The following is a 24,460-nucleotide window of genomic DNA, read 5'->3' on the forward strand; positions in this document are numbered from 1 at the left end:
TTAGTGACCCTCAGTTATTCCGTTATTTTGCTCTAGGCTTAGTTTCATGGACTCTGTGCTGTTCCACCAATCACCTCTTTAATGTCTTTAATCTCCATATATGAATATTCTACTGCTGTTGTAATCACTGTTTGGTTTTTCTTTTATTTTCCCCCCACATCAAGTATTCCTGGTGCATTTGTGTTGTGTCTCTGTTGTGTCCTCTCACCCCTCAGCTGGTCGAGGCAGATGGCTGGCCCTCCTCAGTCTGGTTCTGTTGGAGGTCTCTGTCTGTTAAAATGAGACCTCTCCTCCCTGTTGTCACCTGCCAACCTGGACATTTTCAGGACAGGTATTGGACCAAAGTGAAAATTCAGTTTTGCCTTTTAGTTCTTTCAGGCAGTCAACCTTTCAAAAACTGGCATTTTATGATCATAATTATACTCAGTATGGCTGTGTGTTTATATTTATATGGTAGAGTATATGTACAGGGTGGCACGGTGGAACAGTGGTTAGAGCTGTCACCTTCCAGCAGGAAGTTTGCATGTTCTCCCTGAGCACACGTGGGTTTACTCTGGGTACTCCAGTTTCCTCCCACAGACCAAAAACATGCATGTTTGGTTAATTGGTGTCTCTAAATAGTCCCTAGGTGTGAGTGAACGGCTGTTTGCATCTTTTGTCTCTATGCAGCCTTGTGATGGACTTGAGATCTGTCCAGGGTGTACCCCACCTCTCGCACAATGACTGCTGGAGACAGACACCAGTTCCTCATGATCCAGAAGGGTGAAGCTGGTGAAGAAAATGGATGGATATATATATATATGTATAGGCCCTCATCCATGAATGTTATACTCCAGTAGTCCACTTCTGAACAGAATATCCCCAGCATCTGACACAGACTTTTTTAATCCTGGTGGCATCTGAGACAGCATGCTTCATTTCTAGGTCACTCCCTCATTATGCACTGGGGTTGCTCAGAGGTTGGCTGCACTGGGGTTTCAGCTCTGAACCTCTGATTTTTCCATACCACAGTCATGCAACAATACTGCTGCACCATCCCTCCAGCTAACCCTCAGCACAAAAAAAAATAGAGACCAGGTTCTATCATATCAGACGGGACACAAGATGCAGGCTGTGCAAAGATACCCCTGAGACCGTCCAGCACATAATAGCAGGATGTAGGCTGCAGACAGGCAAAGCATACAGGGAACACTATAACCAGGTGGCTGGAATAGTGTACAGAAACATTTGTGCAGCGTATGAGCTGAAGATCTCACAGTCAAAGTGGGAGACTCCACCAAGGTAACACTAAGATACTGTGGGACTTCCAGATCCGGACTGATAAACAGGTGATGGCTAACCAACTGGACATTCTGGTGGTTAAACTATAGAGTAAGGCAGTGGTGATAAATACAGTGATCCCAAGCAACTGTAACATGAAGAAGAACATGAGAATCTGTCCAGAAGAGCACAGTCCTGGGAACAGCAAAGGTACTGAACAGAACCCTCAAGCTCTGAGGCTTCTGGTAGAAGACTCCAAGCTTGACGTGAAGTGGAACTGCACGTGTGGCAAAAATAGGATGAGCTGGGTGTTCTATACATAAACACACCAGTAAGAGCACTCCGGTCAACCAGCCAGCTTTTTTGAGAGATCCCAAGATCCAGAATCAAATCTATAGGTGATTGTGCTTTTTCAGTAGCTGCCTCAAACCTTTGAGTTATGCATATACTGAAGTGGAGTTTGTTCCAGACTATAGAGACTGTTAAATCCCTGCTTAAGAAGCATCTTTTTACTTTGATTTAAACAGAACGTTGGTTTTAACTTTTTCTTTTATGCTCTAACTTTGGAGTTTTTGTTTAAGCAGTGGATTTTCATTCATTTCCAACAAAACAACAAACATACAAAAGTTATTTTCTCACAATTTAATCACAATAAGAATATGACTCCTTTCATTGTTTTAGTCTAAAGAACAGATTGATGAATTAGAGCTCACTCATATGTACACTGCATATGATGTATTTGGTGTTCACGTTAAAAATAGTGCTACAGTGAAAATACTGTGGGAGTTTTTCTCTTACCTCTTCTAGCCCTGCATCTGCTGTCGTAAGCGGCCTCATTTCTGAGCATGGCCAAGCAGAAACCTTTAGAGAAGCATCAGCTCAAACTTTAAAAAAAAAAAAAGGGCAGATGGGACAAGATTTTAAAATGCCATGAACCAACATAACATTTACAGCATGAATAGCTGAATTATGGCAGCCTATGTTCAAACAAAACATAATTGGCAAGGAACCAAACAAACACACACAAATGACAAGATCATAAAGAGAAGATTTATTATTGTTTAAATATAATTCTGATGTGGAAAAAAAGAAATATATTCTAAATCAAAACCTTAACAAGTCACCTATATACAACAAATCTTGAAAAAAAAAAGACAAGAATTAGGTTTAGATCTATTTTACAAAGATATTCATGTCATTGTCATAAAATACCAATGTAACAATAAAACACTTTAAGACTGTCAATTTGTTGCTGACATTTTGAAAGAAATGAGCATCTGCTTTTACACTTTGTATATGATCAAACACAGTCAGCCAATCCTTTTAGTGTCGTCCATCAAACACTCAGTGATGGTAGCCTCCGTCACAAACAGGGCTGTGGGCTATGTTGGGTTAAAGGTGAGCTCTGAATATTTCACCTGAAATTAGATTTATGTAAATGGAAAATGGGTGCCAAACACTCAGGCAGGCTGTTTATTCATCAGGTGAATTGGCTGAAAATAAATGAAGACGTGCTCTGACGGCCCACGAGATGATTGATTTGCTCAATCCCACTACATTTGATTAACTTCTGTTCCCAGTTTGGTGACGGACATTTGAAATCTCCTCACATTAATGAAAAGGGAAGGACTGCAATTGATTGTTTCTGTTGTGTGCTGAAATGAGCAACATCTCATGAGGCTGTGTAATCCCCTGTTAGCATTATTGTGACAGGTGCGACCCTTTCAGAGCATCTTATATCAGAGAAGCAGACAGGAAGTCAAGATTGCCAACATGTCATGGATATTTTATGCTTTTAATTAAAGGTATGCTAACCTTGACGGGATGTATATTGCCCTCCACCTTTAATACCAGAGTTTTAAACTAAAACCATCTTATGATGAGGGCAGAATTATAGACATTGTGGTCAGACCTTTTAAACGATGTTTGCACAATTTCATAAGACATCACTGTTAGAATATGTGTTGTGAAGAAGTCTCAGATACTATCACACTAAATTTTAGATCAATATTTGTAAAATTGACTGTTAAAGCTATTTTTATGTTGGCTAATGTTGATTAGCTGTGGTGGCCATCTTAAATTGGGGTAACTCAAAAGTTTAATCAGTTGTAGATATACATCCAGTGATTACTTTCTGTAGATTTCATTCAAATCTGTCCATTGGTTCAACAGAAAGACAGGAATGATACCAACAGTTAATGCCAACGTTTTAAGCAAAAAAAAAACATTGTCCAATGAGTAGTGCTAAGAGTATATACTGGGAATAATGCTCAGCTACTACCACACCAAATTTTAGTTCAATATTTAAAAAGCTGATTTGTAAAATCAATCCAGTGGTTTATGAGGCATTTGGCCAACAATTTATGGCAAACTTTTAAAAGCAGGTCTTGGTCAATCAGTCAGTGTTTGGAGTATTTCATTATCTAAAACTGGCTATTTTCCTGTTTCAGAAGGTCAGTTGGCTGTGGCAGCCATTTTAAATTGGGTTGACTCCAAAACTTAATCAGTTGTAGATGTACTTTCTAGTATTTCTTAGAATTTCATTAAAATTGGTTTACTGGGTCATGAGATACTTTGCTAACAGTACAGACAAACACACAAAGACACTGGCAAAAACAAAAAAGTGTCCTTTCATCTTTGTGGCAGGCGATAATTATATCAAAAGTGAAGTGAATGATATTGGTGGAATTTCAGAGCATCAATGTTAAGTTCTATTAATGTATTTCTGGTCTCCTGCCCTCAGTCCATGAGCAGTAATCACTCCTCCCAGCGTTGTAAAGTCTCCCCTGTTTTTCCGTCAGTTATCAGATCTCCCTATTAGTTTTCTGACAAGTCTGATCACGCTTTGCCTTCGTTTGGATGATAATGGTAGGAATTATGCCTCTTTTCTTGGCTCCAGATCATTTGGCTTGGCTCATCCAAAAGAGGCAGTTCAGAGCTGGCTACTCAAACTTCTCACAAACTGCTCTCAAATGGCTCCCAAACAGCTCATTGCTGATGCTGGCTTTACTTCAGCTTTTAGCAGAACTTCAAGCTCATTGTTATCCACCAGTCTGCTCCCTGCCTGCATTTCAGTCCAACTCTACCACCTTGTCAGTTACTTTCAGGGAGATGATACAAAACCTACAAGTGTAAAACTCAAGCAGGCTCAAGCATTCACTTAGTTTCACTTCAACTGTTTTACTCCTGGAGGAAATATTTTGACGAGGAGCATACTGGTGATAAAAATTATGGTTATTTTTTTTTTTTCAGGGATCTGGATCATTCGGCTCAGTTCACAAACACAAAAAAAAAAAAAAAATCAGATGTTTTGGTTCCAAACGGTTCCTCTTTGGCAAAGAGTTATGCTCAATCTGCCTCTTTTGGGAGCCCCAATCCCCATCACATGAGCATATTTACGTTTCTTAAATTTTAGTGCAATGAGTTAAGGAAAAATCCTTCTTCAGTTTTGTTTTTAATATATATTTTTTTTCATTTCAGATCTATGTTTAGTTTGTAATTTTATTTGTTGCATAAACATTTCGTCCTTTGACCACACTTTGTATCTGAAGAAATGGTTCCCTATAGAAACAGTAACTTTTGATTTGACTGATATGACTTACAAACAGCAAGATCATAAAACATCAACATAAACATAGTATAGATATCTTCCACCCTAACACACACACACACGTTAACTGCCAGGAGCTAAAAAAAGAAAAATAAATAACATGTTTTATTCAAAAGGTAACACGACCACTGTGAAACACTGAACTGTGTTGCAGGAAGTTAACAAATGTAAAATGCCTCCACTGCCTCCTCTTCATCACACAAGGAGTTACATGCATCTAATAGGGCTGCCCAATTATTTTTCTTAGAAGTAAATCCACAATAATCTTCTGAAAACTTTCTAATTTCTTTTAACAGCACTCACAGCAGCTCTGAAGGCACTTAAAGAATCTGCAAAGATGTTTCTTATGACTGAAATTATTCTCTGCTCGCTGAGGTTTTCCAGCACAATGTGATATCTTTCTTTTTTAACTGTAGGAATGGTTGCATTTCTGCAATCAAACTACTTCCTCCTACTTGGTATGTTTTTTAACAAGCATCAAAACAATCAGCTCAATCAGGAATACTGCTCTGTGACTAAGTAATTTGTAACTTTTGCATCTTCCAAAATATATAATTTTATTCACAAAAATATTTCAGCTTCTTCAAGAAACTTATTGTTTGCATTTTCTCATACAATCCTAATTTTTCTAGTTATTTTTGTTTTTAATTAATACAAATGCAAAATCAAATTTATTATCCTGATATTATTTAAAGTTGGTAAATGACATAACAAACAGAAAATCTTCATTTGGATTAAATAATAAAATTACAGGAAAATTAATTAGAGTTTCGATGCGTTTACAGATGTGGCATCTGTTATAATGTTTATATTCAATTATAAATGATTTGTTAGCCTTGTTAAATTAGGCTAAATGTAAGTAGCTCATTCTTATTGTCTCCTTATCATGTAACAAGCTACGATGAAGACGTGTAGATACTTTAACTGTTAGAAGCATTTGACAATTTATACAATGATCTCTGAAAGGATTCAGTTTGCATTTCTTTTATAGAAGTTTTTTTCAATAAATATGCTGTTAAGGTTACGATCTCCTCTTATATCGATGTGTTCTTGGCTGTTTTTTTTCAAGATTCTATCAAAGAGAGAGGTGTTAAGTGTTAGTTTTATTAGCCTATCAAAATTAATGTGATTTTGCAGTGCATCTAAATCCTAACACGGGGCTGTTGCTGTTCTTTCTGCTGTGCAGCTTTATTCATCTAAATTTAGAGTTTTTAGAGGATGATTCAGAGGCATTTTGCGTTTGGAATAAAGACTCAAAACTCAAAGTTTCTGGCCCTAATGAGGCCAGTTTCACACCATGTGAGAGCGAGCGTCCTTGATCTCTGCACACATCACACTTGTGCGTGATTGTGCACATCAGAGTGGAGAGATACTCTAAGAGGAGTCACAGCTCTGGAGCCACGTCTCCTGCTTGATATGCTTGTTGTGGCTGCAGTAAGGAGGTAATCCTCGTCACTCAGACTGAGAGGGATGGTGGCTTCATGTTTTAGTTGCATAATTCAGGATGTCATTATATCTGCATTCAATTTACAATTCAGATGTGGTTTTCACACGAAAATGCCAATGATATGATTGCATGTAGTTTGGCTCAAATATGCAATTTAACTGTAATAAATGTATGAGGATAAGATAATTATCTCTGTTAGCAGGTGATGGTATGTTGTTTTGTCATATATTTATTCAGAGCCAGGTGTTCTGGATTTATTTTCTTTTCAGCAGGGACCTCATCATTGTCCCCTGGATCCAGGCTCATTAAAACATCACTTTGTTTAATTAGACTGGTCCATAGCCCTGTTGAAGGCCCTTGTAGCCTTCCATATGCAGAGCTGTTTGCCTGAGTAAATAGCATATTGAAGAGCCAAATATTCTTAGGGTTTTCAGTCATTTTTGACACCAAAGACCCTTCAGATTTGCCAACAAAAATGCAAAATCCATGTCAGAGATGTTATTTACTAATCAGAGTCTAAATGGAAGATTTACACTTGATGGAAATTACTGACTAAATTAGTAAAATTGACAGTTTGTTTTCATAGTGTTCAATTAATTCAATTTTTCCAAGAACACCACGGACAGTTATGAATAATCCTGCTTTTTCTGAAAACTAAGTAAACATCTCAACACGTCCAGATTTTGCCTGTCATTAAAATCTGCTTCAGCATACACGCTCAATTTATGACTTCTTATACTTCATTTGGCTTTTAGCTACTAATTTAACTTTATCTTTCAGCTATGGTTTTGCTTTTAGCTAATCTTCTGCTTGTTTGACGTTTTACCTACTGTTCTGGTAATTTTACCTTTTAGCAACTGCTATGCTGGTTTTAGATTTTTAGCTATTGATCTGTTTAGTTTAGCTTTTAGCTACTAATTTGTTCATTTTATCTTTTAGCTACTGTTCTACTTGTTTGAGCTTTTAGCTACTGATCTGATTATTGAACTTTGAGCTATAATTTAGTAATTTTATTTTTTAGCTTCCATTTTGCTAATTTTAGCTTTTTGATGCATACCACATACAAATTAGTAAACAGTAGCTAAATACTAAGATTTGACCTTTTAGCTACTGTTCTGCTAGTTATGACTGTGCACACCAGAAGGGAAGAAGCTCTAAGACGAGTCTCAGCTCTGCAGCCATGTTTCCTGCTTGTTATCCTTTTTAGGATTTGTAATCTAATTAATTTAAGTTTTTCAAAACAACTCTGGCAGTTTTGGATAATAACATGACAAATCCTGCTTTTTATAAATACAAAACAACTTCTTGTGAGAAAATTTGATTTTTAAAAAAAAATCCTGATTTTGCCTTTTTGTAACAAAGCAATCTGCACATCCAGCAACCGAAAAATGATGGAATTGACAATCAGCAAATTCTGCGTTCTATAATAAAAGCATCTGTACAGCTATAATTTACCTTCAGGTGGAATGACAGAGCAGAAAATAGGCTTGTCAAGGTGAATGACATCTAATATTGCTGTGTATAATTCACAGCAAACAAACACCCGCAGCTTCTCACAAAAATTAAAAATTTCCTCCTGTAAAATTGGCCAAACATCAGACAACATAAATATCCAACTGTCACTTTGAAACTTCACACATTTTGTCACTACATATTTCTGCAACCGAATTGAATGAATATGACCTCTTGTGTGAAAGCAAAGTGTGGAAGAAACACGCAAGAAGTTCCACTTTTTAGCTGTTCAGTAACGGTGCTGACAGCTTTTCTCTAAATGCACAGACAGAGTGCACGCTTTGACTGGCACATCACTTCTGTCAGTCAGCAGCGCAACACTGCCATCTATGGTGTTTGAGCAAATGAGACTCGTCATCCATGACACAGATATGACTGGACTGCACCCTGTTTCCCAATCATCACCATGGCAATGAAGAGTGGATTTTGTTCACATTAGTAAAATGACTGTTTTTATGCCTGACAAAACCCAATGACGTCGAGAGGTGCATGCAATGTGCTGGAACCCTATTATGTCTTGGCAGCATATCTTAATAATCTCTGGACATTGCCTCTGTATTTTCACCCTCAGCAGCTCTTCTAAAGAGCTGCCATTAACCCCCTGATTATGGTGGATATTGTAAAGAAAATGTGAAAAGCTTTCAGGGGAACACAGCTACAAGCAGTAACTATGCGGGCAATTTTACAATTTGCATGCTGTGACAGGTAGAGAGGTTTGACCATCATTGTCGTTGCCTTATTTTCATGGTCATGAAGTTCTTTAGGTGAACTTTATGATAATCGTGCTTGCACAAGGTGGGAAGTTGCTTCTACACCCTGGGCACACAAAAGTCTGTCAAACTCTGCTCCCATTGGGGAAGGGTGTTTTAATTAAAACAAAGTTACATGGTAATGTAATTAAAGTCAGGATAATGATACATTCTTTAATTATGAAGTTCACACAGAAAGGTCCCACTGATTAGATGCCCAAATTAAGATTAGATTAACAAGATGTGACATGGAAAAATAGGCACCGGGAACACTGCAGCTACATCAAGAAATTTCCCCTCTCTGGGGTTTATAGGCTTTCAAGGATATGACGGGATATTACTCACTCAGTTCTGAAAAAAGTGTGAAATCCTGTTTCGTGTAAATGAAACAATCAACATCAAGTTAATAGATGATATATAAAAACAACCCTTAATGACTTTGCAAAAACAAAGAGAAAGAACAGATTTAAAAAATCCATACAAAAGCATCACATCCTCACACCTCAAACCCCAGTTCTGGAAATCCAATTTTAGGTTTCAATCACGAATTGCCTTGACTTGATAATAATTAGAGAAAAACAAATATTCATTATCAAGCATTCATACACAGTCCTATAGGAACAAAAAAAGTGTAGCACTCTATGAAGAGATGAAAGTCGTAGCAGTTTTGGTCAAACCATAAAAATAACGTGATATTGTGAGATGTTATGCTTATGGTATGTGTTGGTAATGACTCTCAGCTAGTTTCACATCAAATTTTAGCTCAACATCTGTAAAAATGTCTGAGTTATACCCATTTTTAGGTTGGCTAATATCAATTAGCTGTGGGGGCCATCTAGAATTGGATTGATTCCAAGACATAATCAGTTGTAGATGTCAACCCTAGTGGTTACTTTCTGAAAACTGAATTAAAATCCATTCTGTGATTTAAAAGAGATTTTGCTAACAGTATAGGCAAACAAACACCTGCACGCACACAGGCATGGGTAAAAACATAATCGTTCCACCTTTACTTTTGGCAGAGGGGAATAAAAATTGTTCTGCTTGCAGTTTTGCAAGAAGACAAGAGCAGGATTCATCTGCAGCTTGTCAATACCCATGCTGACCCTACAATTACACTCAATGGATGGAATTGAAACCAAAAATTAATTGAACTATTGCACTCCTAATGGAATTTTAGGGGCCTTTGGGGGTCCCCACCTTATGGCAGCAAAAAACAAAGTCTTGACCAAAGAATGGGCTTGCTTTCAAACAGCCCCATAATATGCTGAAATCCAACACGTCTTCCAGTTGGGTGGGGGAGGGGGGAGTCCATTAGGCTCCAGGAGATGTATTTTAACAGCTTGGAAACCAAAGACATTTTTTATAAGCTTACGTTTTTGCAGTGCATGCTTTCTACCAAATGACCTTCCCTTCACAAAGAGTCCAGACTGAGCAGCCGCTTTTACGCTCCTATTCATGAGGCCTGGTTTATGGGACTCATATGGCCACTTTCATCTGGGAGCATAATATGTTTGTGTGAGGGGTAGAAAGCATATAATGTGCAGTAAAATATGTCCTTTAATGAACATTAGAGGAAGATTGAAGTGTCTACTCCACCTTAAGTATGGGGCGCATGAAAATGGCTGAGGGCAGCTTCCTGTGCAATTACTGTGAAAATTAAAGGCCTAGGAATCATTGAAGGAATGCATATCACCCGCTGCTTTTCATGCCAGAGTTTAGGACTAAAATCATGTTAATGACACAATCTCGTGTGATATTGAGAGATCTTGCGATATGTTCTAGTGCTCAGAGAATGAGTTTAGGATTACTCTTAGCTACTACAGCACTAGATTTAGCTCAATATCTGTAAATCTGACCGAGTTATAGCTATTTTTGTGTTTGCTAAGGTCTGAAAAATGTAGCATCCATCTGCAAAGGTTATATTTAAATAGACATTTTGGTAACACTACAGTCAAAGAAACACAGACAGATAAAAACATTGACATTCACCTTTTGCCTTCAGCATCAAATGATACAAAGGTGGTCTGTGTTATTTTCAGTTTTCTGTTCTCCACAATTTAGACATTTTCAACCAAATCCATATCAAAGGCAATGCAACTGAAACTTCCATGAGCTACTATATTTTCCCTGAAAATCCACTGAGACTCAACAAACAACAAAAACAGCAGAAGTTGTTTCATTTTGAACTTTATTCGCAACTTGCCCTGACACAAAGTTATCTCATCAAACCTGCTGGAATCTGTTAACATCTTGTGAATACAGCTCAGGTTTGATGGATGGTGGCGGTGAAGGAGCGGAGAGGACCGCTGGACAGGGCAAACCCTTCCACCTGAGCAGCAAGGGACGGCTCGACCACATGCTGTTCGCATCATTACACAGCCTCAGCCCATACCTCTGGGGCCACCCTGATTGATGGGCTCCACCAGGCCAAGCAGCGCAATGGAGGCGTTCCATCCAGACGGTAGCCCGGCCCATCCATCTTGAGTTCCGAGTAGAGAACCATGTTACTGTTCGTCTTGTCTGTAGGAATAGGCTGCTCTGCCTTAATCCCACTCCCTGATCAAATGGGTTACTGCGTGCAGTAAACGCAGGCTTCTGTCTTGAACAGTAGATTTCCAAGGACCAACGAGAGGTGAAGGAATTAATAACAAAAAGAACAAAAGCACTATTAAATGTCCATAGATTTTAAAACTACATTGATCTAAAGAACAAAAAGATAGTTAACAACTTTGAATATACATTGAATACAAAACAGAATATATTGTGAATATAAAAATGGTAATTTTACTTTCTTTCTACCATAGTAGATTTTTTATAAGCATTTTGTGTTTGAAATTGTGGGAACCAATAAAAAGTTAATAGCAGTTATCAAACCTAAATTTATGGTCACAGGATCTTTTTGTTATTCCAAAGATAAAAATTTCAGTTTTAAATACTTTATAATGTCAATCAAAAAGGCTTTGATGCTTTATCCTCAACATTTGGTCTATTAGCCTAAAAACCCAAGTTTGTCTTTTTTCTGGAGTTCCTTTTACCAAAATAAAAACTTAAAACTTCTCTCTTTTCAACAATTCTTATCAATTTCAACACCTATCTTCTGCTCATTTCTTAACACACATGGAGGGACATAAATTGCCCACTGAAAGCCATTCCCTACAATTACCCTAAACGACATCTTCAACAATTCTGACAGTACACTCAGTATCCATCGCAGCGCATGCATCAACACGTTGCCTGTTAGATCATTTTCAGTACATGACAATTACTGACATGCCATTTCTCGACTCACACGGAAGGAACAGCTTTAACAAATGAATGTCTTCCCGCCTGTCCCTTTGAACGCTCCAGCACTGTAGCCAGATGCAGCAGCCAGATGCACACAGCTTGTCTGCTACCTTACCGCTTCAATAACTCTCATTAGGGTAATTGTTGCTTAATGTTTTCATAATCTGCTGCTTACAGGAAACTGTTTTCCTTTCCCTAATACCATAACTGCCTCCCTATGGTCCTATTCTCAATGTTATTTTTCTTATGAATCGGGAACTGTCCCAACTGGCAGGTTTCCCTGATGTAAAAAAAAGTCACTAGCAGACTTTCTGGTTTAAATGAGCAACAAAGTCATCAGAGAAAAGGCCAACAGATTCCTGAAATAATGAGTCACTCACTAGCAGTGTTGGCACCGGCTCATAGCATCTGGCACACGGGCAGCCGCACATTTTCACAGCATTTACTTACATTTCACCCCTGCCTTTACTCAGAATGACTGATTGTCTACTTAGCTTTGCTCCACAGAGCATTTCCATCCTAAAGACATGCAAACACACACACACACACTGATTTATCTGTGATGTGATGATCTCAGTATTACAAGGTGATTATGCAGCCAAAGTCTGATGTATTTTTATGTCAGAATTTGCATCCACTCTGCTCCTGAGTGTTTGGAAACAAACTGTCCTTTAAAAGTTCAGGAAGAAAGTCCAGATCCAATCTGTGCATGCACTTTGGAATAAAATGATCCGGATTGAAGAGAATATTTACCAACTTTATCTTAATCACCTGCTGCCGAAGGCAAAGGCAGAACCATAATGTTTTTTTCCCCCCTTGTCTGTGTGTGCGCTTGTTTGCCTGTCATGAATCACTGAATAAAATTAAATGAAACATTCAAAAACCAATCCCCGGATGAAGATCTATGACTGATTAACTTTGAGTCAATCCTATTCAAAATGGCTGCCACAGCTAATCAGTTTTATCAAACATAAGAATTGTTATAACCATGCAAATTTTACAAATATTGAGCTAAATCTTTGTTTTATTAGCCGAGACTGATCCCCAACATATAAACTGTTGGAATCAGCTCAGTTCGCTGTTAGCAAAATATTTCTTAAACTACTGAACAGATTTCATTGAAACTCCAGGAAAGTAATTATTAGCTGTACGTGTACAACTGCTTAATTTTTTGAGTTAACCCAATTTAAGACAGCTGCCACAGCTAATCGACTTTAGTGTGCACAAAAATGTCTATAAGTCAGTGAAGTTTACAGATATTGAGCTAGTTTGGTGTGGAAGTAGCTGATAGTCATTCATAACACTTGATAACACATGCTGACAGTAACAATAACAAACGATATCACAGTATTGCATGAGAATGTGCATGATGTTATTTTCGAGGTTTGAGTAAGAACAGTTGTACCTTCATCATCACCTCAGCCTAAACCTCTGGCATGAAAGGTGGCGGGCGATATGCATTTCTTCAAAGACTGCTAGGCCTTCAATTTGTGAGCTGTTTAATGTTCTGCTATAAGTTTTACTCTTGGAGTCACAACAACAAACAAACAAAAAATGCATGCAGTAGTTGATACCTCTTATATGCCAATTTTAATTAGTTTTAATATTCATGTTCCTTAAAATAAAAATATTTGAAATCTTTGATGGTGAATCCAAGAGACCCTCGAGTTGGCTATCGGCAACAATTATCAGTGACCAATCCATCTGTGGATTATTCGTTTCTCTCATTATCTCACATGTGCATTCAGCCTGCCTGTGACATTTAGCTGGGGCCTTTTCAGTCAGTCAGGTGGGCAGAGATGCCATTAGGTGATAAGGTTCATTTATTGTTGGGCCCTCATCAGCACATTTTCCTGCCTTGAGGCATAAAATACAATCCACACTGATTAGCATCAGGCCCATATCAGGAGAAACATAATAGTCCCCACTCTGAAGGTGAAGCATTTGAGGGCAAAGTCTTCTCTAAACACAGACGATTGTCACAGATTTATTTATTGTTTTTTCATTTTTTGGCAGTTGAAGGATTGTCTCCCCAGATTTGAGTCCAGGGTGTTGCTCTCACTGGGGGAATTGAGTCGTTTTATATTCACAACGTCATTGTGTAATTAGATCGTTAAGTTACAGCATGTCCTTCATACTTTCCGTTTGCACCTTGATGGAATATTTCTGTCAAGGATTATTAATTGATTTAAAGACAAATTACAGTCAAGCCTAAGTGTTTTAATTTAAATGACCTGCTGCCCTGTTTGCCCTTGGGAACAATTAGCACAGCTGTAAGTTTGTTTCGACCTACTTGCACATCTGCGTGGCTTTAAAATACGACATTACAAAGAATTTAATGACACAATGAACATTCCTTTGTTATTTTTAGCTCTTAACATCAAAAGCATCCAACTACAAGAATTAGTGCAAGAATCTAAGAATGCTAGAAAATGTGATTATTCAGTTTTTCTCACAGCTGATTATGTAAGAGAAACCAGCCCCTGGCAATTGTTAGTGGCTGTAATGGTTGGGACAGCTAATTAGTTGGGTTGGTTGTCTTTGATTTATTCAGTCTTCGCTATCATTTCTTAATCAGCTAAAAGCAATGATCCGTGCGCAGACAAAGCCTATTTAATTACTGAGCTTGTGATCTTGACAGAAATGCCGAGCTCCAAGAGAGGGGTGTTTAAAACTCACAGAAGATTGTCACATTTTCTACATTGATAATTCAGATAATTGAGTTGTAATTAGACACATCATATTGTTTAAAGGGGATTGAGACAACATGCAAGTAATCGTCTGACTAGAGCAGGGATCTAAGAGCAAGACTGCTCCAGACAAGTATTTTCCATAGCAAGATGGAAGTGAAAAACAAAAGCAACCTAATACACAAAAAATAAAATAAAATAAACACAATTAAAAAAATTAAAGGCCTAGCACTCCTTTAAGGACTGCATATTTCAAATCTCCTTTCATGCCAGATTTTTAAACTAAAACCACCTTATGTTGATAAATAAAGGAGTTATTACGGTGGCCCTGAGGTGCAAAGCACTACAACATTAAAAAAAAAACACTACAACATTAACGAAAACACTACAACATTAACAAAAACACTACAACATTAAAAAAAACACTACAACATTAACGAAAACACTACAACATTAACAAAAACACTACAACATTAAAAAAACACGTTTCTCTGCCAAGGCCCTAACTGCTTCAGACTTGGAGACCATGTTCAAACCAGATCTCAGCCCAGTAGGAAGCAATAGGCGGCAAAAAGGGCAAAACAATGGTCTTCTGGGCAGATTATTTGCTTGATTGCGAAGGTTAGTAAGGGCACATTGTGTTTTATTCTAAAATTGTTCATTTTGTTGATTATTGGGAGGAAAGCAGAACTAAAAATATCATTTGTGCAATGCATTATCTATTAACTAAATTGTTTATCATCTTTCAGAGAAAACAACTGCAGTGTCTGTAGAGGAAGTGCTGATGTTTGCCACAGGTCTAACAGCAATTCCACCTGCAGGCATGACGCCATCTCCACATTTGGAGTTCTTGAGTGATTCACCATTTCCAGTGGCAAACACTTGTGCTAACATACTTAAGCTGCCACTTTTGGAAAGTTATGCCACTTTTAGGGACAACATGGACTTTGGGATACAGAATGCTCCAGGATTTGGATGCTACTAAGACTGCTTCAGACTTGGAGACCATGTTCAAACCAGATCTCAGCCCAGTAGGAAGCAATAGGCAGCAAAAGGAGGGCAAAAAAATGTAAATGTTAAAAAAAAAACTTGTTTGTTTTGCTAAACCGTTTTCCTGTTCTTTTGTTTCTTACAAGTAAAGCAATTTAACACAAATACTCAAAACTTTGTTATAATGTTTAATCCACTTGTTGCTGTTCACAATAACAATGATGATTCATTTGAGCAGGACAGGAGACAAACTATTAAGAGATTTGATTCTGGTTGTTTGTGTCTACAGCCTTGCTATGTGATTGAGCAAGAAATACAGTTCCATAGCTGACTCCCAGTTTTGTGGCTGCTGTTGTCCATGTTGTTGCATGGCTTGCAGTAGGTATTCCTCAATGTCTTTATCGCCACACAACTCTGTCACCTGACTTGCTTCTGGGAAAACATCCAGATCACTGTCCTCAACAGGAAATCCACAATCTCTTGAACCGTATCTGAAAAAGTCAGAATATAATTTATAATAGAATTGTGATGGATATTTTCTATACTTAGTACAAGTACTTGGAATTGTCAGATTTTTCTTTGCTGGTTACATGACCCAGTATAAGTGAGCACTATCAGTGATGCCTTATGCAGTGTATCACAAAAGTGAGTACACCCCTCACATTTCTGAAGATATTTCATTATATCTTTTCAAAATGACACGTTAACACAATGAAAAGTAGTATGCGTACAGCTTATATAACAGTGTAAATTTATTTTTCCTGCAAACTAACTCTACATACAGCCATTAATGTCTAAACTAAAGTGAATAAGTCCTTTGTGAAAATGTCTATATTGTCAATATTTTGTGTGGACACCATTATTTACCCAAACTGTCTTAACTCTCCTGGGCTTGGAGGATGTCCCAAAGATGTTCTATTGGGTTTAGGTCTGGAGACATGCTTGGTTCGTCCTTCACCTTTAACTGCATCTTCTTCAATAAGGCAGTGGTCATCAAATGTAAGTGCATAGAGGTGCTCTTACATTTGTGATACAAAGCTATAGGTTTTTTGTACATATATAATAGATATCCTAACTTGTGCTAACAGCACTTATGCATTATTATGTAATGTCAAGCATTATTTTTATTTGTGAAAATGTCAATTACCTGTGAGGCAAGAGATAGAGTTCGTTTGGAATCCCCCCAGGACATGATGCAAGTCTGCTTGGTCGGATCCTGTGGTTATTCCAGAGATCTTTGCATTCATCCAGGTCTTTCTGCAGAACTTCGGTGAAGCAGAATCTGAGCAAGCACTGGTGCTCATGGCTTCCGTTGAAGTTTCCAGAGTCTCTTAAATCTCCAAACAAGTCCATCCAAAACTGAGACCTGAGGATACATTGAATTAGAAACGGTTCTGTTCTTTTTCATATGAAAATGATTAAACGATTGTCTGTCCTCCATGTCCATAACATTGAATATTAATGTATTTGAAACTGAATATCATGTTTCAAATACATGAAATATTAGTTTGTATTGTTCCCACATACAAACTAAAACTTTGTATAGCATCTGAAATATTCTAATTTGGAAACAAAATATTTGCTAAAGCATTATGAAAATATATGTTTGAAACAAATTCAATATGGCATGTTAACTGGCAACCGACAGCCATGTGACTGCCAAATTCTTAGGCACTTTATATGGAGTTGCCATGACAAAAATAAACAAACCACTAGCTTAGAACTTGCTTTCACCTCATCACAAATTTATAAACAGTAAATAGTACGTTGCTCCATTACGATTTTTGAGTACCCACCTCTGTGTAATACTAAAATTAATATCACTGAAATGTATTGTAGTAATTACTGCCGAACTAGCAAAATTTGCTTAATAGCTTACATGTATGTTACTAAAGCTACCAGAACCTTGTTTTTTTAAACGAATGCTTTACAAATCCGTTTTATCTCAGACTGTATGCTTCTATGGATTTCAGACCATGATCAGCTTTAGCTGTACTTCACATTTAAAAAACACAAATGTACCCACCTTCCTCTTCTGAAAAAAGACCACCATGACTCGATGCGTTGATTCCCTGTGGATGATCCGTAACTGTGGCTTAATGATCCAGCATAATAATCCGTATGCGCATGGCGAAGGGCACACTGTATTGCTGCCAGAGTCCCGTTCTCTGTGCCGAGGTCTGTTCGTAGTCTCATTGGTATCACTCCAAGACTCTTGACACAGTTTATATAATGCTGGGCAATGACAGAAGGATTGTTGTTTGTTGACCCGCAAACAAGCCACATCATTCTTCTCGAAAAACCATCAATGCATCCTGAGATGGCCAAGCCAAATGGCTTCAGTTTATCGTAGCCATCTACATGCCATATGTAATTGGGCCCCATAGAATGATACGTGCGTCTTGTAAACCTCCTGCGAGTCCTCAGAGCGATGCCTTGAGGATTCAGCTGCCTCAGCAGTCTCATTACAACATCACGTTTGACACGCAGGTTGTGTTTTTGTTTGAGAATTTGCCACATGGTCCGATAGCCAAATAATTGCCCTGGTCCTCTCAGCTCGGTCATAATGGCACGCCTCACTTCAGGGAGTGGAGAGTAGTTACCTCTTCTATGCAGTCCTGCTTCTTTCAAATGATTTTTTAGTGAACGCATACTAACTGACACTTCGTGGTTGGTCCGAAGCATGTCCAGTATTATCTCATACGTATGCCCTGCCTCAAAATACTGTTGAATAGCAGAAGCAAGGTTTGGATCACCTAGAACGTTCATGTTTCTAAAAAACACGTGAAAGAGTAACTTCCGGTTAAAAAGTAAAACGAGCTGTCGTCCAATCAGCGATTGGACGACAGCCAATCAGAGGTCTCCCACTGGGACCTACCTTTTCCNTTCGTTAATGTTGTTGTGTTTTTTTTAATGTTGTTGTGTTTTTTTTAATGTTGTTGTGTTTTTTTTAATGTTGTAGTGCTTTGCACCTCAGGGCCACCGTAAGTTATAGATGTTTTGGTCAAACATTGTAAATCACGTTATGCATCTCATGCATTACTGTAAGATGTCACGATAAGAGTATGTGTTGTAAATGACAACACATACTGCCACCACATCACATTATAGCTCAATATTGGTAAATTTGACTGAGTTATAGCCATTTTTTGTGTTGGATAATGTTGATTATCTGTGGCGGCCATCTTGAATTGGGTTTACTCCCATGTTAATCAGTTGTAGATGTACATCCAGTGATTACTTTATGAAAGTTTCATTAAAATCAGTCCAGTGGTCCAGAGTTCACACCAAATAGTTAATGGCAAAATTTTAAACAAAGATCTTGTATGTCCTGTTAGCGTTCAGGGCACTTTTGTGAGTTAATACCACAGCAAATTTTAGGTCAATATCTGTGACATTGGCTGAGCTAAAGTCAGTTGACTGTGGCAGCCATCTTGAATTGGGCTGACTCCAAAAACATTATCATCTGCCATCGCTTTTTGGAGGCAGGGGACAATGAACTACAAACCTGCTGACGTGTCTGTTGGTGTCATTCTTAGCTGCAGGAGGAGACCCGATTCAGTGGAAACTTTACAACCTGTCACTTGGATAATCTCGTTTCTTAACGTTGTACCGATTTTGAGAATCATCTGCCACAACCCCAAAACACAGTGATGACCATAGGGGTGTGGGGTGGGGTTTAAAAAAAAAAAAGCAGCAAAGGAAAGGTCAGAGGGGACATCAGCTCGATCAGCAGAGAAGCAACAAGAGAAGAGATGGAACAAGAAACGGAAGGGATTTATTGACAAAAATCAATAAGCTGAGAAACTCCTCTGAGCAGGTTATGACAGCTGGATACGGACATTCTCACACATACACACGTGTTCACACACACCCACGTTCCCACAGCCTGATTCAGATTCTACAAGCATCTTTTTGCCATTCAGCTCAGATACTTATGGAAATTGCAACATGTTAAATATGTGTTTAAAAAAGGCAATAATTTAATTTGTTTGGCAACTAAAAGTCTTTTGCTGACAATAATGCCTGTGGGCAAAAAGAATGACCCGTGCTCCTTTAACTAACTTATGCTGCTCTGAGATCTGTTATTTATCATCCTCAGAGTGCAGAACACTAATCATATTTGTATCACTTAAAAAAAAAAATTAAAATTCTTATTTGGGTTAATATATAATATTACTGATTTTGACCAACTCAAGATTTTTTTTATTTTTTGCACTTTAAACATGAAGAACATGAATATATATATATATATATATATATATATATATATATATATATATATATATATATATATATATATATATTCAGAAAGATTATACTGTTCAGTGCAGAGGAAACAAAAATAAATAAAATGTACAGAAGCAGCTGGGCTAAACCAACTGTCTGAAAAAAACCCCCAACATAAATACTTTGTCATGTTTTTCCCAAAGTCCCAGATATTTTCTGTTCAGAGGAACCTTCAGAATCACATTTGCTTCAGTGCATTTTCTACAAAGTGTAAATCCCCGACTCTTTCCTGTGCTCTGAGACAAGCTCAGTAAACCCCTTCAGCTGCCAAAGTTAAAGTCAGTATCCCAGATTTTGCTCACAGTGCACCATTAAAGAACCATTTGACAGTGTTAAATAATGCACATAATAAGACATGTTTTGAATGTGCCAGTCATTGCAATAAAATAACAAATAGATAATAAAAATAAAATGATGTGTGGGGCAAAAAGTATCCCAGCTCCTCAGATTACTTAAGGTAAATATGTGGATGATGGTTACAAAGGTGGAAAAATGCCTATTTAATGTAAAATATTTTGACTTAAAAGAGTAGGATAAGCACAAGTGCATTTATGAGGACTGGATTCTGCTTCTGCACCTGTCTCTGCTGGTTATTTGAAGAATAAGCATAAAAGCAGAGCTTACTGTAAGTGGAATGCATCTTTGATTTGTCTGATTATTTCAAGTCAAAGGGGGCTGTTCAGGCCTTGCACTTTTTATCCTCTTAGATTTGTTTTGGGTAATCCAATTGCAAGTGGTCTTCAGAGTTCACACTTTGCCATTTAAAAGTGGAATCCAAAATGTTGTTGCGATCAGATGACAATGACATGCAGGTCTGCAGACATCCAGGTAATACCCCCGCTGTCCGGGTGGGGTCTCTTCAGTAGGAGGTCCTACATTCAGGATCAGGACAGACTGTGGTCTGACTATGAGATGCATTCAGATAAAAAGGTGTCCAGACCACCTACAAAGGAGGTCTGAGGAAGAACATTTTCAATGCACTTTAGGTAGTTCAGTGTCCAAATCCAGTCCGACAGCTAAGAACTTATTTTAACGATAAGTTTAAACAACCTCAAAACATCTGCCATGAGTAGCATTTTGCACAAATAAATAAAATTGTCTTGATGTTAATTTAAATAAACAGTTCAGTCAATAACCATGACACAGCAGTCTTCATCTTTATGCTAAAACACCTTCTGTTCCTTGCAAAACAATGCAGCAACCCATGAGAAAGCCATTGAACCTTAAGTCCTCGCATTGTCTTATCTGCTCCTATTCAAAAATACAAGGGCATGTTTGACCAGAGGACAGCAGAATAATAAATAACCCTGCAGTAAAAGAAAATACAGCTGCAGGCAAGGCTATATATGTAGGTGTGCTGAAAATCTGATGAGATGTTTATGAGGTGACAGGGTTGACATGACTGTTTAGTCTGCAGTTTTCTTGACCACCATTTATGCATCAGTGCTCAACAGGCAGTGACAGTGTCCTTGGTGTTAAGGGGTTAATAAGTATTCTGCTGTATGGTCAAGCATGATGCAATCCAGTCTCTCCCTACAGTCTGTCAGTGCATCAACGTGACAGGAAGAAACGCTGGAACAAAATGGGAGCATCTGCCACAGACAATAACGGCAGGTCAGAATGCAATGAGCCACAGGAACCTGTATTGTCAGAAGAGGAGTGTCTGCAATCATGCACAGGCAAGTAAGCTATATCTGTGCTGAAAGAAAACACCTTTGATTGCATATAACAGGTTTGCTCTGGAGGATATTGCATGTTCTGAAAGAACCAAATGAAGCCATGGCAGGGGAAGGAGTCGCAAAGTCCAACACTCCATCTCACAAAAGTGCTCTGAACTCCACAGACTGACTGTACACTGTAATTTAAGTGCTTCTGATTTCCCCTCTGCTTTAAAACAGCACTCAACACCTTTTCCCCTTGATCACTCAGAATCCTCTGACTTTTGGAAGCATTATTTTTGCAATTATTAGTTCTCACTTTCAGTTTTGTCACCAACTCCAAAGCAATAATCTCTGAGATGGAATTGAGATATTACACAGAGCATCTCTCACTTGCAAAACCTCGAAGGCAAAAAACGAAGGGCCATTGCATTATAGTGTGTCTAATATAGCCTGCACAGTATGGTTATCACAGATTACATTCAGTGACACATGGCTCATTGAAACATAATGTGTTATGTAGCCTACTTGGAGAATTATTTAAGGTGGAACTATTCACCTTTGATTTGATGTTCCCCCGCAGGAGCAGAGGGTTTTTGGAGAACTCTAATGGTCTCTTACTTTGATTTAAATCTGTCTGATCTAAGCACCTTTCTGGTTATTATCTTTTCAAGGAATATGGAGTGGAATTGTTCTCCTTATGCTGTAACTGTGTAATTTCTATCAATCATAAGAGACGGTGCACCGAATGAAGATAGAGAATAGGATAGGATAATTTCATGTTTATTGTTTCTTTACTCATGTTGAGAATCACTAATAACGGTTGTTATTTATGTGTCTTTTATATTAAGAAGACATGTGTTCATTAGCTTTGCCTCCCTGCCTTCATGACACCAATACATTTCCCTTTGTAGTTTGAAAACAAGAAACCCTTCATTTAAACCAACAATATTCAATTAAGACAAGTTTCAGATTTATGGGTGCTGATTAGAATAAAGTCTTGGGATTCCTTGGAGGAAAGCATATCACCTGCCCACTTTTAAACCAGAGTTTCAAAATAAGATTTGGTTTCATTTTTAAGGTTTGACCATTTTGATCAAACCTTGAAAATACTGTTATACACAATGGCATGCGATATCGCAAGATGTTACGCTCTAATTATTTTAGCATAATATCTGTAAAAATTGCCTGAGCTATAGCCATTTTTGTGTCTTCAATTGGTTGTGGTGACTATACTGACATGTTTTGGCTCCAGACTTTAATGAGTCGTAGATGGACAGCCTGTGATTATTTCCTGAAAGTTTCATTTAAATTCTCCCTGTGGTTCAAGAGATATTTTGCTAACACAGAAATACACAAACAGCCAAATACACAGAGACAGGGGCAAAAACATTATTACATGCCTATCACCTTTCAGTAGTGGATGATAAAAAAAATTAAATGTCAGGTAAGAAGTAAGTTCCAAATAAATAAAAAGTCCCTCAAGCGTTCTTTCTGTTTTTTACTGTCTGTTATTCCAAGAATAGTCACTAAGCAAATATCACAAAATTTAAAAGAATCCTCTGTGGAAAATATGTTCTATTCTGAAGCTGACATTTCTCCAGTGTAATGCCAATTTATTGCCAAGTTATCATAGGAGAATTACAGTGCTTAAGTTTGGTTTTAAAAGCAAACCGCAGCAAGTATGAAAGTAGTCATAAAATTCATAGGAATAAAAACAATGTTTCTTTCACACCTTTAATCGTGAAATAAATGCATTTTTTTAAGACTGCCAGTTAACTGGAGAGTCTATTAGCCATACATGTTTTGGTTGAGGTGTTATTTAGGACCGAATTGCCCAGTTGTACTGTGGCACAGAGTAATGAATCAATATGTCTCACAGCTTGGAGATTATATGAAAGTGACCCGAAAACCATCCACCTGCCAACAGATGATGTCCCACTGCAGATAAACTCCATGGTCCCATATAGTGGAATTTTATTGAAAGTTTTGTCCAGAGATTTTTATTATCAAACAGTAAAACTTTAAATTTTAGAAAATTCCTCCAAATTGTTGCGTGCAATCTTTACACCATATTCAATGATGTCACAATTAATACATGGGTAGTTAGTTTATGCATCAGTAGTTTGTGGAAAGACATGCAAAACTAAAAAAACCCTGAGTGTTTTAATGTATTCTCCAAACCAGCCAATCATTTTAACTCTGTGCTGCAGTTTTATCTCTTAAACAGGGATAATTTCATTCACTTTTTTTTTTACTACTGCTGGTGTGAAAGAACTCTACATATCTTATATTACACTTTAGCATGCATTCGTTTAGTTTGTTGCAGTTTTCCTCAAATGAACAAGTTACTACATAAATGCATGTGTGCTGAGGCTGCTGGATGTATCAGTCCGCTGGGAGCCAAGTTTGGATTAACCAGACGTGCCGATCAGGTGGACTGATCCTTTCAGCGGCCTCTAAGCACCATCGGCATACACTCAGCACAAATGCATTTGTGTTGTAACACGGACATTGTTCAACTGAGAAGACAGCAACAAACTAAACCAATAATGTCATACAAAAGTGTAGAATTTAATATTAGCTAAAGTGATTTTCTTGCACCGTTATGTTGTTTTTGAGTAAGGTCTGAAAAACAATGTAAAACAAGTCGTTGTTTAGCTAGTTATTACTCTAGCCTGGACAAAGACTTGTGCCCTTTCCTCCATACCCCTTGCTCTACGGTTGTCAGAACATCGCTTCAAATATGACCAAACACTTTAAACCCCAAGTCAGAACTGTTTTAATGTGTTAGGTTTACTTACCAGGTCAATGTCAGGATCGGAGAAAAGCAGGAGGAACTCAGACTCCTAATAATAACAATGAATAAGAATTTATTTAAATTAACAAATCTAGAAAACAAAAGGCTGACATGGCAGCAAAAGAAACTATAACAAAAATCCAAAAAATCACGAGGCAAGGCAAGG

At 37.8% G+C, this 24,460-nt stretch overlaps 1 protein-coding gene and 1 long non-coding RNA gene across 3 annotated transcripts; both read right to left on the reverse strand.

The window, feature by feature from the left end:
• Positions 1 to 210: 210 nt before the first annotated feature.
• LOC112450522 lies at positions 211 to 24,460 on the reverse strand. Its single transcript, XR_003039169.1, has 3 exons — positions 24,299 to 24,460; positions 2,059 to 2,144; positions 211 to 312 (listed from the first exon to the last, which is right to left on the reverse strand). It is a non-coding gene; the product is annotated as an uncharacterized LOC112450522 (long non-coding RNA).
• Positions 14,875 to 18,424, reverse strand: LOC108235942. Of its 2 annotated transcripts, none has more exons than XR_005234017.1 (3): positions 17,573 to 18,424; positions 16,414 to 16,912; positions 14,875 to 16,037 (listed from the first exon to the last, which is right to left on the reverse strand). XR_005234017.1 is itself a non-coding variant. In XM_017416285.3 (3 exons), the coding sequence occupies exons 1-3, from the start codon at positions 18,313 to 18,315 to the stop codon at positions 15,830 to 15,832; spliced, it is 1,170 nt and encodes a 389-aa protein (XP_017271774.1). In that variant the 5' UTR covers positions 18,316 to 18,424; the 3' UTR covers positions 14,875 to 15,829. The 2 variants fall into 2 exon arrangements, 1 of the variants encoding a protein (XP_017271774.1); XM_017416285.3 differs by having other exon boundaries at positions 16,694 to 16,912.

Source organism: Kryptolebias marmoratus, linkage group LG2, assembly GCF_001649575.2.
Source record: "Kryptolebias marmoratus isolate JLee-2015 linkage group LG2, ASM164957v2, whole genome shotgun sequence".
NCBI lineage: Eukaryota > Metazoa > Chordata > Actinopteri > Cyprinodontiformes > Rivulidae > Kryptolebias > Kryptolebias marmoratus.

Bases quoted from the DNA above. Each gene is read 5' to 3' on its own strand.
- LOC108235942 (XM_017416285.3), bottom strand. From the start codon at position 18,315: ATGAACGTTCTAGGTGATCCAAACCTTGCTTCTGCTATTCAACAGTAT. The intron at 16,913-17,572 runs GTGGGTACATTT...ATGTATCCTCAG, and splicing joins TCTTTTTTCAGAAGAGGAAG to GTCTCAGTTTTGGATGGACT. The intron at 16,038-16,693 runs GTAATTGACATT...TGACTTTTTCAG, and splicing joins CTCTATCTCTTGCCTCACAG to ATACGGTTCAAGAGATTGTG.